This window comes from Augochlora pura, chromosome 8 (assembly GCF_028453695.1).
Source record: "Augochlora pura isolate Apur16 chromosome 8, APUR_v2.2.1, whole genome shotgun sequence".
Classification (NCBI taxonomy): domain Eukaryota; kingdom Metazoa; phylum Arthropoda; class Insecta; order Hymenoptera; family Halictidae; genus Augochlora; species Augochlora pura.
The window spans coordinates 2,946,162-2,964,815 of NC_135779.1; the positions used below are offsets into that span (position 1 = coordinate 2,946,162).

General features: G+C 44.0%; 2 protein-coding genes across 2 annotated transcripts in view; one reads left to right on the forward strand and one right to left on the reverse strand.

The window, feature by feature from the left end:
- Nucleotides 1-11,637, reverse strand: part of LOC144474210 (uncharacterized) — a 54,632-nt gene extending 42,995 nt beyond the window's left edge. Inside the window, exons 1-2 of the mRNA XM_078188868.1 lie at nt 11,201-11,637; nt 8,801-9,388 (exon numbers count right to left, since the gene is read on the reverse strand). Of these exons, the coding sequence (XP_078044994.1) occupies nt 8,801-8,843 (43 nt within the window). The 5' untranslated portion in view covers nt 8,844-9,388; nt 11,201-11,637. The remainder of the gene's footprint in view (nt 1-8,800; nt 9,389-11,200) is intronic.
- Nucleotides 11,638-16,482: 4,845 nt separating this feature from the next.
- Mrpl30 (mitochondrial ribosomal protein L30) lies at nt 16,483-17,724 on the forward strand. The gene is made up of 3 exons (XM_078188833.1): nt 16,483-16,860; nt 16,930-17,056; nt 17,303-17,724. The coding sequence occupies exons 1-3, from the start codon at nt 16,742-16,744 to the stop codon at nt 17,588-17,590; spliced, it is 534 nt and encodes a 177-aa protein (XP_078044959.1). The 5' UTR covers nt 16,483-16,741; the 3' UTR covers nt 17,591-17,724.
- The last annotated feature ends 930 nt before the right edge of the window (nt 17,725-18,654 follow it).

The window sequence follows — 18,654 nt, forward strand, 5'->3', positions numbered from 1 at the left end:
GTCGGTGGTAGCGGTTGCCTGTACTCTCGAATAGCCGTGAACGAAAGGTGATCGATCACTATAGCTCGCGGCTCCGGCCGCGTCGCGCCGCCGTTCCGTATCGACGTGAAAAGCCTCGCGAAAGGTGTTCATCCACGTCGGGGGATTTCCAGCGAGCTAATTTTGATCGAAAAGCCGAAGTTACGCGGATCCCCGGGGGAAACAATCGCCGGACGGATACGCGGCTAACACCGGAGAATAATTGCGCGCGGAGCTTCTGTTAACCTGGATGAAGAGCGTGCTGGAAATACGTTATGCAACATCTTGCCGTACCCACCACCATTTCCGGTATTCGCTCGGAGGTACATCCCGCAAACAGGAATCGTCGATTTTCGATCAGTCCTGGGATTTGGAGTATGTTTAGCATCAACATCGACACGGCTACTTCCACCCTCTGAATTATTAATAGACTGCGGATCTTTATGCGAAATACAAATTTTCCGTATCGATCGCGAAGGCCGGCCAGTCCCTTTAGATTCCGCCAGTTCATTTTTCTTGTGAATGCGGCTTCGATCCTGTCTATCGAGGCTCCTTCAAGACCCGGCCATTAACGAATCTATTGCTGGGCTACGAATTTTACTGAAAACCTCGCGTTCGTACCGCCTGGAAGTAGGTACCCGAGGAAGTTTGTACCTTTGTGAACTTCGAAGCGCCACTGAACTTTTCAGGTATAACAATGCCATGCATAGTTTACTAAACACGGATATCATATTCATTTCTTTGTCGATTTAATTTACCGAAGGTGGAATTAAAGGAGATTTGTATAATGTAATAACACAAATAATTGTTGCGACTCGTTTTACCTGACGCGCTATAAAATTTTAACTTTAAACGATAAAAAATAATCGAATATGATTTTTAATAATACTAGAATCAATAAAGAAAATCACATTACTTATCGAATAATACATATTAAATTGTTTCATTCTGTTACATTATTTTTTAATAAAAATATCTTACACGTCATAATTGATAAATAGAATGTTAATTATACCCGAAGGCGAAACGAAGGACACGGGAATTCGCTCAACTATAACCGGCACCACCACCCTATCAAAGTCTCGCGGCGAATATAATAATTCCAGCAATTTCGTAACGAAGTGCCGCGTGCAACCCCGAACCCCAAGTTTCAGTTACACCGTGTGCACTAATTTCGTAAGTTTCCGAAAGCCCCTCTGTGAAGTAGCCGGTCCCGGCCTGCCCCGCCGGTTCATCGCCGTAGAGGAAATTAAACGGAGAAAAATGGTGGAAATTGAGCGTGGCGCAAAGAGAATTGATCCGCGTGGTATGCTCGATTTACTTTTCGGTTCCCGTTGCCCTCCGCGGAATCTCCGTTGCCACTTCTCGTTTCCGGCGGCGGGGGCCGCGCGGAAAGCGACCGAAAGCGGTGAACTGGCATCGGCAATCGCCACGCGCCGATCCAATTTCTTTCTCTTCAAAAGCGGCAGCCAACGGCGTTCGTTCATGCATTTTCAACTCGACACCGCGAACGTGTCGTCGGTAAATTAAATTCGCTTTCCCGACGCGGAAGCCGCCCTTCCGCGATATTCTCTGCCCCCGTACCACCACCTACCATCGCCGCCGTCGCCGCCGCCGCCGCCCCCACGCCCCATCGACGACCTCAGCCCCAACGCATAAACCGAGAGCCAACGTTGAAACGCGTCTCTCTATCGCCCGTGGCGACATTCTCGATTCTTCTACGCCAGTCTGCTGCTGTTCGTTTTCTATAATAGGGGGAATGTAGGTAGCGCGGAACACCAGGAGAAACGGTACGTCGTAAAATCTCGATAAGGGAAACGTAGCATTGCATTGTCATTTTTAAAACCGTGTCGCCCCGGGCTATAAGAAAGCGGTGTGTCAGAAGAGAATTACAAGTCCCGCGTGTATTTCGAAGAGTGCAAAACTGCAGTTCATGTATGAAACTCGATTAATAAAATTGCACGGGAATTCGAACTACAGTAATGTTTCGATTTCTGTCGCAATTTTTCGGTTCTACTCCTGTCGCGGTGCTATTCCTACGCCACTGTAATTTATCGATTTCTTCGCTACGCCGATGCCGAAGTTCGACGGAGTCGATGAACACGTGTGCTGCGGCACGCGCCGCGGCTCCTTTGACTCTAATTCCCGGAAGACAACTCATAATACTATAACAAAACTTTTTTAATTTTAAAATTTTAAAACTGAATTTCTTTTTAACATATTGCTGATAATTTTCTGATTAAAATGAGACTAAACATGACATAATTTTACCGTTTTCTTCAATAACCGTGACGTGTCACAAAGTTAAGATTTCTAAGAGAATTTCATAATAGCATTTCGAAAAAGCCTACAGGCAGGACGTGCCGTAAACCGGGATAATCCGAAGGGTCATCCTGGTCGTGTACGCAACGGTACCGAAACCGTAGAAGGTTGACCTGGACGATTTCCCATAGCAAATTACCAATTTATTAATAATTAGCAATTAAACCATCTTTCTATGAATCTGCAAACCATTTTTTTCGTTATCGATGCTGAGTTTCGAGGAGCTCGTATCTAAACAGCTTCTCACTGTTCAACCATCCTTACTCCAAGGCCCCTTCAAATTCCAGAATTGATGGAAAAAATACAGTAAATTGTTCCGCCACACTTTCCGTCAAACGCGTAGAATTCTAAATGTCTCGAAATCGAAGCGATCTCAAAACCTACCGCATCGAAGTCGTCGCGATGCTTACAGTTCCTGTCGCGAATGCGTGTCCGATTGATTCACTTGCGGTCGCGACCTCGAAGCGATTTTCTATACTTACCGTCTCGAAATCGAGGGAATATTTGCACCTATCGTCTCGAAATCGAGTCAGTCTTTACATCTACTATCTCAAAATCGAAATTAATATCTATACTTTTCTCGAAACCGAAGCATCTGAAAACCTACCGCGTCGAAGTCGTCGCGATGCTTGCAGTTCCTGTCGCGATTGCGTGTCCGATTTGATTCAGTTTCTGTCGCCACCGTGTGGCCGATGGCGTGTAGAGAAGGCTACACTTGCTGTCGCTCGAATTACACAATACCATATATAGCATTGTCTTTAATACTTCTTTTTGACTTTAATACTTCTTTTATAATTACGAATCGGTTTTTTTAATGTTTTTTTTCGTAAATAAAATAAAATACTTGATTCGTATAATGAATAAATACGGTGTAAAATATGTCGTGTTTGGTATCATTTTAATTGGAAAAATCTGACCAATATATTAAACAAATTTTCATGTATAAAAAATTGGAAATAAGAAAGTTAAGTAATCGTTTTTATGCTAGCGTTACAATGTATGTATTCATAGTAATCTACGTCGGCATGCGGCGGCTGCCTCTCAGGTTACAATGTAGTTTCGTTCGCCTCGAGTCTCGTTCCATCTCTTTCTTTTATGAGATGTCCCCAAATACAAAGGCGAGCCGCGACGATCGATAATCATGTCTTCGGATTCAGTTCGTGACGACTTTCGATTCCTACTTGGCGACACTAACTGAATCATTACTGTATTTTGAATCAGCAATCGAATGTCCAATGTTTTAGCTAATTCATTTTTGTAAAATAAACGTCATCGATTTCGAACAGATATTTACGTCTTCGTCCGTTTTAATGTATACTTTTTCTGTAATTGTACACTTTCGATCGACACAACCACTGCGCGAGTTTATCATGAATAATGTTCATTGAAAGCGATGGATAAGCATAATACGTATATAAATTATAGATTTATATTCTACCCTTCGCGCTAGAGTGGCGAAATAAAAAATTGATACATTACGTTCAAAAGAATTCTGAAATTGTTTAAATTATGTTTAGTACCTCCGCTTCGAAAACTCACGGATAAAAGCGTCGAGATTTTCTTTAACGTCCCGCTAATATAAATGGTGTGCACCGTCGACGTTTTCAATCATCCCCCTACACTTTTTCAATCATCCCCTACACTTCCCCAGGCATGGCTGTAAGTCGAATTACTTGACACAATTTCGCAAACGTTATCGCGGGCCGTATAGATTTGTAAAATTAATTTAAACAATTCCGACAATCTCGTATTTCATTCAACCGTCCGAAACCTCTGTATCGCGTCGCGTTATAATTAATGGCTAACCTCCCGAGCGCGTCCAACGAATAAATAAAAAAAAAAAAAAAAAAAAAACGGAAACAGAGCGGAGAAGAACAAACAAGCAATTAGCGTCGCGTGTGCGGAAGATCGATCAGAAGGCAGAAGTGGGACGGGATCCGCGAATTCGGATATCGGAGTCGTAGAATCGAGATGGACGCGAATCTGCCGGGGCAAAGATCAATCGGATCGGGGCCGGCCGTGGCATACGAATCATCGAAATAAATTGCATAACGCCGTGACACCGATACAAAGTGCACGAACGAGCGACTCTTTCGAATCTCGGAATGGACTGTTATCGTCCCGGAAGTGTACGGCGCCTATAAATATCTGTGGTACAGCGATACAGCCGGGTAAAATGCGTCGCGAGCGGGGTCGCGCTGACCGATTTCCAACGCGCGGCACCGTCGCGAACAAGCCCGAAATGAAACATTAACCGCCGATTTATCCGGCCGGCGCAAGAAAACCGTCCCCGATAAAGCGTCACCGGCGAGCGTAATCCCGCGGATTCGCGCCGCCGACGCCGGCGCCGCCGCCGGCCGACTAAAATCCCCTCGGTCGACGAGAAATAGCCGAATAAATTTCTACGGCGGAGGTGGTGTTTGTTCCCCCCTCGAAAAAATATGGCGGGAAAGTCGTATAAATCGATGCCGCGGTCGCCGGAAGAGAAAAAACTTCTTGGGGAACGGGTGTACACAGACGTTTCATAGTAACCGAGGCGGCGCAGGTTCGTCGGTCGTTTTATCTCGGGCAGCCACGCCTCCCACGCCCAGGGATAAAGGACCAAAGATACTCTCTCCGAGGAACCCCCGGTTACCCGGCTTTCCTTTCCGCCGTTCCTGCGTGATATTTTCATAAATCAATAACGGAATCTCTATTTCAGCGGAACGGATCGGCGTGCGCCTCGGTTAGAGGCAGTCCCACAATTAAAACTTTTCTCGGGAAGAGATATACGGCTCCCCGCGAGAAAATTGTCATTCCGTCCGAAGATCCGCACGGTCTTCGACGATTTATGAAGATGATCCAGCATCTGGGGATGTAGGTTACTTCGTTTCGGGTTAGCCGCGGCTGCGTGGAGAACGTTTCCAAACAGAGTCTGCGAAACGTACATGTCATTCGTCCCTTTTGGATCGAAATTGTATTACACTCGATATTCGAGGATTGAAGCTAACGTCGACCCCCACGGTGAACGCGAACACGATTTCTCTATCAGCCCCTTGCTCTATAATATCGTGTCAGACAGGTTATGAATATTTCGAACATAATCTAATCCGTAATCTTGAAACGTTATTCGCGTTTCTTAAAATGAAATTAATAATACATAAGAAATAAAAAATTGTGCTCAAAACATGTATAAAAACTGTGCATAAATCAGGTGTAAAAATGATGCATAAAACGTCTGCGTAGAACATCAATATTAAAAATAATAAAGTAGATTATTTATTATTTTTAATATTTATGTTTTAATGGGAGCGGATGATTCATATATGTGTTGATAAATTGTTATATTCTAAAAATCGTAAATATGTTTACTTTTTATATTTTACTTTATATATAGCGAGTGCGTACGCAGCATAATAAGAGACAAAAATTGAGCTTACCTTAATCAGTAATTACCAATTAATATATTTTAATTTCAAATCGGAGTCTCAGTGACGACTGTCAGATTTAACGCTAAAATAATTATCTACCATATCCCTGGAACTTCTTTATCACGTAGGTGTTATTTTATCTTTTATTTTTTATCTCTCATTGTGTCTTATTTGTTTACGCTGTTATGCAATACAATATTGGTCAATAATAAAACATCAATGCGCACTGTGGGATTAAATTTGACCATCATTTAAATATCGAAGTAAAGTTTGTCATATAATAAATATAAATTTATATCATTGTTATTAAATATAATAAGCCGTAGCGCAAGGACTTAATGAACTGTTAAAAACGAAGAAGTTTCCATAATTGTAACTGCGCAAAAATGACAGACGCGTTGTAGATTCTGGGAAAACCGAGAACCAGATTTTTGTTTTAAAAAGTGTCTACTGATTTATTACTTCTTTTTAAGATCATAAACATCTAAGCTATTCTTTTATACGCTATTGATTTTTATGCGCCACTACGATCTTTTACGCTTATACGCACATTCTGCTCCGTCTGCTTTAAGTCTCGCTGTGGCAGTCCGGACCCAATAACCCGCGTTACCACGTCTGCCAATAAATACTGTCAAATAAATAACCTATTTGGCGTTTCCTCAGATATATTTTGCCGATTTATTTCAAGAACATTGTATCTTCCACGCTTCGTCAATAATCTATATAAGCTAATGGATTTCCGCCGATTACGAATGAATGAAAATTAAAGGGCGGCAGAAAATACTGTCGGAGCGATCCCGAACACCAAGTAGAATTAACATGTTCGACTCGGTCGATACGCTCGTGTGCGATACCGTGAATGGTCCACGTCGAATTACAGTTACAACAAACAACGGTCCGCCGCACCATGTTTGCCAAATAGTCAAACCGATCTTCTCGATGGCGAACCATGCCACGGTTTCGACGGCATCGACCGATTTCTACGCGCGAATCGATCGCAGAGCCGACGGAGACCGCGACGCGACCTTTCGTCCCGAAGCGGCGATTAAACTGTTATCGCATAATCCATTATTTAGCGAGCACTCGCTGATCCACGCCGCATGCGTTCCGTTACGTAAACGACGCACGCGGGTACGTATTAATTCCTTTAGCATCGACCGATCGTTTTTCTTCAGCAGGCACGCGTAACGCTTCTTAATTATAGTTTGATCCGGATCTCCTTTCACCAGGCGATCGCTGACCACCGTTTTCCGCTCGGGCGTCGATGATTCGACGCGGAACGGTCCGGCGGACGCGGATGCGGTTTATCTGACGCAACGTTTTCACTTCGCGCGAACCAATCATTTGACGATTTCCTACTTTCTTCGAGATGCCGAAATTTGCGCGCGAAATTGCGCTGCCGCGGTCAAATATCTTTGATCCGTTAGACAAAGTTGAATCATAAATAGTAGAATTATTTATTGTGTGAACAGGTTGCATATGTAATTAGCTCGATCTAACGCAATCAATGTGCAAAAATGAACTAGGATAAAAATTGTGATTTTAGTAACTGCATTGTTCGCTTACCTAAGCAAGGTGTTACTAAAACGTGCACCATATACATATATCTCTAAAAAGAATTTGTAACACATGCTGCACAGGTGCCATAACCTATCCTAAAAATTTCCGGAAGCTTCGGGGGAAAAAAATCGCGAGGACCCGCCTCGTTCCCGACGTCGAATTCGAAAGTCGTCGGACCCGTTTTTTTTTTCCCAGCGAGTACTTAACGAGACGGGCGCCGTCGTTCCGTTTTTCCGGGGATAGAACGGAAAACGCGACGCGTCGCGACTAGTTCGGAACTACGTTAAGAAGCCGGGGTGTTCCCGAATCGAAGTCGAGACATCCGGTGCACAAGTTCACCGAGTCCCCGGAGGACTCGAACTCTCAGCGTTGGAATTCCATTACGCGCGAACTCGAACGAGAAGCGTCGCGCTATCTTACGAAAATGTAATTACTCTCGAGACGAGGCGGTTCGAACTTCGAGACACGGCCGGGAAATCTTTTTCCCGTCGGCCAGCTTTTTCAGCCGCGCGGCAGACAGGGTTTTCCCGCCAGCCTCCCCCGGACTTCGCAAACTGCTCGTTAAATGGAAATCTCCTCGGCGCGCGGGCCATTTTCGGGACGTTAGGTTCACGGCGATGCGCGAACGATGGTTTTCCGAACTCGAATGGAGGACCGAGAGAAGTCGGGGATCCGTGGTTCTTGCCCTTCGGGGCGATTTCTGCGATCGCTCGCGCGACATTAAACTTCCCACGACGGACCAGAATGTTCCGTACGTACGAGCATTGCTTTATTATTGTCGATAAACCGGAGGCGTTCACAGCAAGACCGAGAATTTTGAATACTTGTCGAGTTTTCATTTTTGTAAATCGCCCGAGTTTCAAATATGATTTAAGGATGTCATTGTTAGTGACATATAAAACTTATCAAAATATCGTATTTTTATATATTTAGTAGAAATAAATTTTGTTGAAATTTCGTTCAAACATCAGTAATAATGTAAAAGTTACTTCTAGTCTACAATTCTGCAGAATGCTATATTTGTTCAAAAAAATAATTGCAACGTGTACTTTAAGTACGAGGAAAATTGTGCAAAAACTATTCGAGGAGCACTGCTGAACAGATTCTTAGAAAAAAAATCCATGTTCCAGTGATTGAACTCAAAGTCGTCGGACGTCACGACCTCCTCAAAATCGTTCATAGGAACTCCGCATCTACGTCTGGTTCATATTTGCCACTGACGAAAAAAGACCGTCAGCATGCACGTGAAATACGAGGCAAAATATCCTAAAAATTTCAAAAAGTTCCGCTCTCCGGATCGGTCGAGGAAAATTCGCAAACATCGTGGTTTCCTCAACGTCCGAAATAAAATTTCCTCTGAAGGAGTGAGTTATATTTTTCCAAAAAAAAAAAAGAAGAACCACAGTACGCTCGCGGGCTACATACGTTGAAAAGCGTGGCCGTGGAGTGCCGTGCGATGACGAGGACGGATAAAAACGTAAAGGACTCACTCTTGTGTCTGGAGAATCTCCTGAGCTTCTTGAAGAACGGCATGCTCTGGTAGGTACGCGTGTGTGTGTGTGGACACCGGAATCGATCGATTTCCCTCGACGCGATGCAGGACGAGAGGCTCGTTAGGATCACCGTCCGCGGAAGCTCGATCACTGTGAGCCCGGATAAATCGTCCTCGTGCTTGATCGAAGAAGCTCGAGATGCCGTGCGCTGGTTCACATTGGTGTATTACGTGATCGTCGTCGTCCCATCCGACGTCTGCGGCCCGAGGACTCTGTCTGATCGTCTCGCCGCCTCTTACTTCGACTTTACTACACACGTTACTATCTTGCCCGGATTCGTACGGTCTTGCCGGTCCCACTTATCCCCACTTGTCTCGGCTGAACACAGGAGGGAACGGAATCGTATCGAGTCGAACACGCGGCCGTCGGTTCCCGCGTCTTCGACACACTCGCGCGAACTCTCGAAACGCGAGCACCGAAGCTGCTACGACGATGCTGTTGCGCGAGATCTTGCGGTCCCCTGATAATACAATCGCTATCATTTTCGCTGCTTGCGATATACCACGATGTTTCACTTTTAATGACCTAGCAAAAAATATCTCAGACGAAAGTTGACATGTCTTCACTTCTACAAATATTAAAATATAAGAACAAAGAAATTTCTTTTACAAGAAATACTGGTCATCTCGATGTTTGAAACATTAACGTATATATATTTATGTCTTTGATTAATATTCTAGCGACTTCAACGACCTACTATAATTAAGCTTATAGCTTAAACCAGCTTGTTTTTCGGAATGCATTTTTTCACACTGAAGTGTATATCAAATGGGAGAGCTCCAGCTGATCAAAAGTTCGCTCACGAACGCGCGCGATTTTCTGTACGTAGTATTGAAATCCGGGGCTCGCTAAAAATCGTAGGACGTCCGAGATATTGATCTCGCCACGGGCAGGATACACGCCGTAGGAACGCGACCGGCGAACGGTCCGCCACGTTTCCGGAATTGTTGTTCCGGACTTTCCTCCGTCGATAATTCGATTCGTTTAGTTTCGAGTAGAATTCGCGGCGATTTCGAAGTAGCGGCAGGCCACTTCGGTCAAAGGAGCTCGAGCAACGGGAGAAACTATCGAAGACGTCGCCGTCGGACCGGCAGAGAATAGAAGGTCGAACACACTTCTAACCGGCGGAAAAGCTTTATTAGATTTGTCGGGGGGGGGAACTTTATTCGCGAGGGGCTGAATTTCATTTCTTCGATTCCCGGGAATGGAGTCGCGATCTGCCCTTCTCCCTTCCTCCCTTTCTCCCTTCTTCTTCTTTTTCTTCCCCTTCTTCTCTTGAGAAAGAGACATCGGAAGCGGAGGTTAGCCGGCATCGAAATGTGTCGAGCCTCCTCGGCCGGATCGAGTTAATTAGGTCTCGTTGACGGAGCCCGATGCGCCGTAAGAAAATAATATATTCGAAGGGTTCGGAAGTTGGCTCTCTCTCCACGGGCAAGAGGTGCTCGAAACTTGTCGGCGATCAAAGTTGCCGCTTGCGGGAGCGCGATTAAAATTCGCAGCGGTCTGGCCGCGGGCGCGGAGAGTCCCGGGAAGCCGTCGCCCGGCGTCGCGACGCCGCGGCTTCGAGAGCCGTTCGGGGGCCAGGAGAGGAAAGTTTAAGCCGCTTCGGTTAAGCCGGCCATTTATTCCGTCGAAAACGAACGCCCAACCCCCGCGTCTCCGGGAGTTTGTTAAAACTCTCGTCAAAGAAATTTGAATATCGCTCGTCAGGAGGCCGCCAAACGGAACCCTGAATCCGCGAGCCGTACGGTAAATTAGGCGATCTTGCCGGTGGATCGATTCGATTTTCTCTTTGTTACGAACTCCCGACGAGAAGTTGGAAGACCTTTTATTAACCGACGTTTCCGAACGAACCGCGACGGTACAGTGGAGTCTCGATTATCGAAACCTTTGATATTTAATTTGTTATTAGCTTCCTGGATGTTCGACGACGTCTCCGAGACGTTTTAAGTTAAGACAAGTTTTAAAATAAAATATCATGTTTCTAAGTTTGCACGTAACTGTTTAGTTGAGCTATGGTACTATATAAAAATACTATTCTATTAAATCTAAATACTATTATCATTAATTGCTTTAAATTCTTCCGCTTTCAAAATCAAAAAACTAAAGTAAATACATGTGAAATAAAACTCTGGAAAGAACGTAAAACGCGCAGAGGTTGAACCCAAATCTGGAACTCAATTACATTTGCTGCTGGATGCTCTAAACACCCCGGAAGTACACTTCCCACGAAAATTATTAAGACACTATCCTATTTAGTAAAAATTGTAGTTTTCCACTCGGTACGGTAATGTCTGTGAGTTTTATGACAAGAGATTACAAGGAGATTCATTTAACCTTCTGCGAGTGTCCTAATACTTTCTGAGGGGGTGTACGAGTTGCAATCAGCGTTCTGAAGATTTAGAGTACATTCAGCAGTGCAAACGGTTCGCATATGCGAAACACGGGTGAAGGAGACGTTCTTTAAGCAAGCAGCTTTTATCGACGCCGTTGCAGCTGCAGGATAAATGCATCCTCAACGGTTTATTGTTTGTACAGATCGATTCGCGTGGATCGGGCATCAGAAATTGCCCGCGTCACCCGGAGAAAATCTGGGAAACGCGATCATATCCGAATACGTGCTCGCAGGTGGACGTAAATCCCAAGCGGAACGCATCTCTCGTATCTCGCTGAAGAACTTCTATCGCGCGATGCGTATATATCACGGCCAAGTTTTCGCACAAATCTCGCGAATCTTCGCGATCCGCGGAGACACGGCGCACCAAACGCGTCGCTCGGCTCGCGCGAAACTGATTGCGAGGAGGAGCAAAACTTCCGAGTAGTTCGTACGTACCTACGGTTTTTGCTACTCGGGAATAATTGCCTCTTCCGTCGCATAATAGAGCAATAAACCTTAGGGGACCGTGAGAGAACCGGATCGAACGCGACGCTTCGTACGCTGAAAACGGCGCCGCGATAAATAGGGCAACGATGCGTCCTCCTCGGTAGCGAAAATCTGCGAACTTTTTGCCGAGACGGTCCCGCGGTGGCCCTTTGATTCAAACTACTCGGCTGGATGCGGCAACTTGAATGAGAACCGACTGTTTATGTTTGACTCGGATGAACTTCAAAGCTGAACCGATAGGAGGAAACGGTCCAAATGTAGGCTAATTGAAGTATCGAATTACGTTCTTCAATATTTACTTTTCATTTCGATTGTCTGGCCGACCGACCTGTAACCGTCAACGCGGAAAGATTCCCTTTTACTTTAATATACAACTTGCGACACACGTTGCTACCGTATCAATTACCGCGCGGCTCTGTTCACTCGAACAGCCTCGGAGACGGATTCGCTTTTGTTCAGTGAACAAAGATTTTGCGCCCCGTATTTTTACGCCGCGAGTTACGTGTTCTATGAACCAGTAAACCGCATTTCTTCGTATTATCACGATACTCTTGTTACCGAGGAAATGAACGCCGTGTTTGCACGAACACGTGATATACGTGTTATCGAGGCGGTCGGAACGACCAGTCTTATACATTATTTCAAAATTATCGAAATTACGGTGACTCTTTCGTCGGTAAGAAATGGAATAAATGTCTTGGTGCTAGTATAAAATACTGTAAAAGTGTCGGACAGTTTAGATAAATTCGGTCTTGTCATTTTTACGAAGTAACTTACGTCGACTACTTTTATATGATAGTTTCCTCCATTTGTCGTCTTCTTTTTATGTTCGGAAATAGGTCTAAGCCTTTTCTTCTGAGAAATTTCGGCCTTGGACGGCTGTGGTGCTTACTGCTAGCACTACCGAGCCTGGCGCAGATGTTCCGAGTCGATGGTAAACATTCGAGAGAATACTGCGATAAAATGTAACACAATGCCGGAGGTTCAAACACTGGCAACGATAGTTGAAACTGAAACTCTATCGAATCGACCTTGAGTTTCTGATCTCCCCCCAGCGGAAAAAGCGTCGCGAGCAATAAACACGAGTGCGTCGCAGCTCGCGCTCGGTCATGATCGAGCTCGTTCCTCGTACACACGGATACACGTCTCTGGAACCGATACTTTCGGGGAAACTCCGATCGGGCAATCCGGTAACCCGTTTCCCCCTCGTTCCATCGAATATTCCACGCCTACGGCCTCGAAATCTCAGTCGTCGAGGAGCTTTTTTCCCTCTCGGTCGAACGTGTAACGTCTGTTCGAGATAGAAGTGGAATTTCCATCGCACAAGGGACGAGTGTAATTCAATCGAAGCTAATGGACCGTGAGCGAAGCACCATCGGTAATCTCGTTTCGGTGTCTATTGTGGACTATACCGTGCGATCCGCGCCGACGCGCACACGAACGGCCCGGCCCGGCCCGGCCCGAGCACGCTACCTGCCGCGGCTTAGAAAACTAATTGACCGGGCATCGAGTCGCAATTAACGTTGCGGCCATCGGAAAATATCTGGCTCGCCAAACGCGACGCCACGGCGATTTTTCTTCGGAGAAACGGCCGGACTTGGACGCCGGTTTTTTTCTAAAATATTGACACGAAGAGAATTTTATTCAGAGAAGACTAAAATAACACAATAACGTTCGTACGTAACAGCTCGTTACTAGAGGTCTACCTTATTACAAACTAAGCTTATTACTCGACCGTCTGGGATTAGGTCTGCGCTATGTCTCCACGCGGGCATTGTTTTTACGCAAGTCGAAAGCTGCCTCTCATTGCAATCGGATTCCGCCGATTTAGGGTCGTCTCTTTACAAAAACTAGATCGCGATTTCGAGATCGGGTTCGTCTCGGTGGACGATTCGCGCGCGCGCGCGCGTCCGACGCCGGAGGACTTAATGAAATCGATCGGAAAATATTCGGTTTCCGGTTACGCGGCGAGCGTTTCCATTAAAGCGAAACAAGCGGATAAAGTGACGAGCAGACGAGGCGGAAGAAAACCGGGCCGGGGGTGAAAAAGTAGACGCTCGGGCCGAAAGCAATTTTTCACGACGCTCGAACGCGCGGTTCGACGTTCCCAGCGATAGAACGGACGATCCATTATTTCGCTGGGAAAACGCGTCGAAATATGCAACCGGGGGAAGTTTTCGTTGAGAAAACTGCCGGCGGAGACCGTCGGTGAGAAAATTTCGACACGCGATACCCGTCACGACCCGACCCGTCTCCCGTTCGAAAACTTTCGGGAACAGCGGAGTAGTTTTCTTTTGCTTCGCGGTCGATTATAGTTTCCTCTCCCCTACGCCGTTACTTCCGGCATTCATAACGGTAACGCGGATATCATTTCCGCGAGAATAAACCTGCATCGCGACTGCCTCGAACCGCGATCTTTGCGGTCTTCCAACGTCTTCGAGGCGCCTTCGATAACTCGGCTGCGTCGTAAGAACCCTCGAACGCACCTTCGATACCGTGCGGCATTACGAGAGTCGAAAATTCATTTTCGCCGATACGCACATTGTTCCTCCTTTTCCGCAGCTCGCCGTTGTATTTCTATTTTTACCGGGAAAAAGCATTGGACGTCTGCATCGTTTGCATGTTAAACGAGAGACCACGGCTCGCATCTCAGAAATTTTTCAGACCTTCAACCTAGCGAGCTCTAAAAGTGACTGACGTGAGCTGCTTCGCAAGAATGACAAGACTGAATTTATTAGGACCTTCCGCCATTTTTATCATATATTTAAAACGTACACTTTTATGTACAGGGTGTTTCTTTTAAAGGAGTATAGTGGAATGCTACGGAAAAAGGTGTTCTTGCTACACGAGACGTTTTGTGTAATAATTTTTTGTGGGATAAAAACGTTTAGCCGTTCATTTCGCCAGTAGATTTAATATTAACGCTCGAAAGAGGAGAGGATAAAATGATTGAACTAAATGTAGCTTTCGAGACAGCTATGACGTAAATAAAAGCGTTAATAGCGCCGGAAAAAAAAATGCAACCGATGCAGTTTTCGAAATGTTTCAGTGACAACTGATTTATCTTTTCGATTTACGTTCATGAGGAAACGCGTCGCCGATCCGTCCCGGTGTTTTCGCAAACACGACAATGCGGTATTTGAAAATTGTTCGGCGAGACGAGATGCCTGGAAGCGTGCAGCTCGGAGGAATGCACTGTATTTCGAGGCAATCTGCAAACGCGAAGGGGTTGCTGAATTGCACGCCACCCAGCTAGGTCAGGAACGGAAGGAATATTTGAATACGCGATGCAGACAGACTTGAAGATAAACGAAATTCGAGCGGCACGCTCCAGCGCACGGTTTTAATGTTTTCATTCCGAAATGTTTTGTATTTTTAACGATCGCGTGTCTCCTTCGTATGAAATCACGCGAAGACTTTATGATTCCGACCGTGGTACTGCGCAGTTCTCGCTAAATTCGATGGAATATCGAAATAAAGAACGAAAATTTGTAAAAATTATTTTCCATATGCTCCTAATGTTATTTTAACGGCTGATCATATCGATACAGTTTTTTAACAAAAGAACCTCGACTTCACAATTATTTATTTCATAGGATTATAGTTTGCAGAGTGAACTGGATATGTGAAAAATACTTAACAGAAACCAAAATAAATAATACACAATTAAATAGAATAAGAGAAATTCAGAATGATACATGAGAAATAATGAGGAAATTTCATTTCCTGTAAGGAAATGAAACTCAGATGAAAATGTATTTCTAATTTCTATAGTTACGTAATATAAGCGCCCAAATCGGCAATGTAAAAATAATATGGCCGGAGGAAATGATTGAATTAAACATAATTCAATAGTAACAACTCGTTCTAAATCGAAAAGAATTACATTTTATCGTTATCAAAATCTCGTCATGAAAGTAAACGACAACATCCAAGAAACAAGAATAGTCTCGTTCGATTACAGAATTTATTACAAACGAAGTTGTGCTAACCATTGCACGTGTGAAAAACGATCGTAGTGCAAGAGGTTAATATTTTATACCTGCAAGCTTTATGTCGTCGTATTAATCGACTGAAGATGAGACTTAATACGATCTAATTCTGTATGAAAAACATTTTCAATGTTTCAGACAAAAGCCTTATTTGCACATGGTTGAAAGAACCTTTCATTGTATTATTATGCGCGTTTAATTAACAAAAAGACACGCATTAATTAAATTAAGGAACATTAATTAAAACTCACCCTACTATATCAGGATATCAAGGTAGAACTGTTGCGTTTATAGTTGAAATTGTTGCTGGTCTTCGACTTTCAAGTGTAACACAATTAACAGTTATTACAACAAAGATCATTGGATTCTTAAAACTTGTAAATTACGCCATTCAACTCTTCTGATGTATGATCATAGCGACTATAATGGCGATATTATGAACTAGAATTAAAGGATCTATATAGCGCCAAAGTAGTGAGAAAACGTCCAAACTGTTAGCCAAATTTACCGATAGATTCAATTATCCTGTAGAAATTCACAGTGCAACCATCCAACTATTTCCGGTTGGTAATTTGTCTAACAGTTTGAGCGTGTTGTCACTGCAACAACTGGCGCTATACGGATTCCCTAAAATTAGTATCAAATTCAGCTACCAGAGGTGCTACTGATTATAGATGACGCCATTTCTTAGTTCTTGCGAACACTCCTATTTTCCATAATGGAAAATAAAATGCATCATCTATAAATGTATATTTTGCATAAAATTATATAAAATGATATGGACGCACGAGGGCGATTAACTCGATATACTAAACATTCGAAAATATCCAGCTAGAAAAAGCAATTTTTAGACTTTAAGGTTCTCTGAATTGGTAACACTGTTTATTTCAGAGTGCAACGCAAGAACAGCAAAGTGTTTGGAGAAGGGAAAGTTGTTTAACCTAATCTTTGTACATAATCTAGCGTAACTCAAATAATTATATGTAAGTAACGGTAACTATAATGACAACGAAACTGCTAAATCCTACGAGCGTTTTGTTAACATTTGTTCGTTATCGTCTAAAACCGAGAGCGTGGAAACAGGACGCTGTTAAATACGGAGAGATCAGATATTATCCACGGTAAGATAATGAATGCATATTATTCTAGCAGCTTCTTAGTATTTAATTTTACGAACTTGTCTATTGCAGCAAGAAAAATGAAGTCGATCCACCGATTACACCATCAAAAGTTTTCATGGTTACCAGAGTAAAACCTTACAAAGGCAATCCTTGGTGGCACAAGAAGACTCTCGCAGCTCTAGGAATAGATGAAACAGTAAGAATTTATTTGATCACATAAAATTAAACTATGGGATTATTATTTATATAAATACTATTGGTTGTTAATGAGACACGTGAGTTAGATACTCTAGGTTATGTTTGGATTGGATCCAAGGAAAGAAATACTATGACTATTTCTGTATATTTCTAAATTTTCAAGATCGCCACTGTTTGAAAAACTGGACAAGGATTATTAGATTAATGAGTCCCTCGCAAATAACAATTGACATTATTTTTACAGAAAATAGGACCTGCTTTCGTGAAAAACACACCTGAAATGTGCAGCCTACTGTGGAGTATAAAGCATCTGATCAAAATTACTCCAGTAAAGTTGCCCGAAGGAGAGATTAAAGCTGACGATGGCATAGAATATTACTTCAACCCAAATGGAACTCTTCACATATGTGGTAAAATAGATCCTGCTAGACGCGAGGCTACAGAAAAGTTTAGGAATTCAATGACAAGGATGGAATATAATACTATAGCCGAGAAACTTAGGCTCCAATGGATAAAGGGGACTCTTATATAATTAGATTTCTAGCATTGGTTACAATTGTGTCTCTATAGGTCTTAAGCAAATTAGCGCAATCGTCAGCGCGGAATGATTGTTTTAAAGTCATTGTTCAGGGCCGGTTGGAAAATAAATCACCATTGAACAAATAATATATTTTATTTGCGTGTTGACTTGGGGCCGTGCGGCCACGTTACAACCTACCAACAGGAATGTTAAAATTTCATTTTTCTTTTCTCCCTCGCAATCGTTTGTTTCGCAATTGTTTGTCCTGATCTTGTATAATATTCGAGCAAAGTTCTATCGTGGAAGATGAGTGCCGCTTTGGGTCAGTCGTGCGGACCTACTTAAGTGTTAAGTACGGTGTCACCGAAACGCGAAAAGTAAATCGAATATCGTATCTAATGGTTAATGAGCGATACTAGGATCGTAACGGGCAGTCGTACGCGATCGGTAAGCTCGAAACCTTTTTCTCTAGTTTGTCTTCGATTTTCGAGACGAACCCACTAGGCCGTTCGCGTTTCTCGGGTCAGGTGGTTGAGGGTGGAGGAGACCGTTCCGTCGATAATCCGACAAGCTTGCTACGATATAGGACGCAAAACTCTTTAACGTGTCCGAAAGTTTCGTAATCTGCTAACCGTCCAATAGTACTGATTTACATTCGTCGACCGTTTCCGCAGGACGAAGAGATACAATTCTAGACTCGAAGATTCGTAAACCTAATACCGTACTGTTACGCTAGATCCTATGGAGAAAGAAACCAATGCTCGATTCTCGTACATGCTTGAGTAGAATTGAAAAAAGTTTGGAGTAACGCGAATACTGGAAGTCCTAAATAACAACGTGTCACGGCGGCTCCTCGTTCCGCTCCTTGTCTCCTCGAAGCCAAGAGCCCCGGCCCTCTCCCTTAGGAGGAGTTGGTTCGCCTGCGACTCCGGAGTTTCCAAAATCGCCTGTCCCTGGACGTATGATGAATAGAAATAGTGTTTTGTGCTTTCGGTCCCTTCTCGGGCATGTACATCCTGAGGAGCCTCGCGGCGCGTTCCTCTTGCGACTTGTCCGCGGCCTTTCCGCTCAGGAAG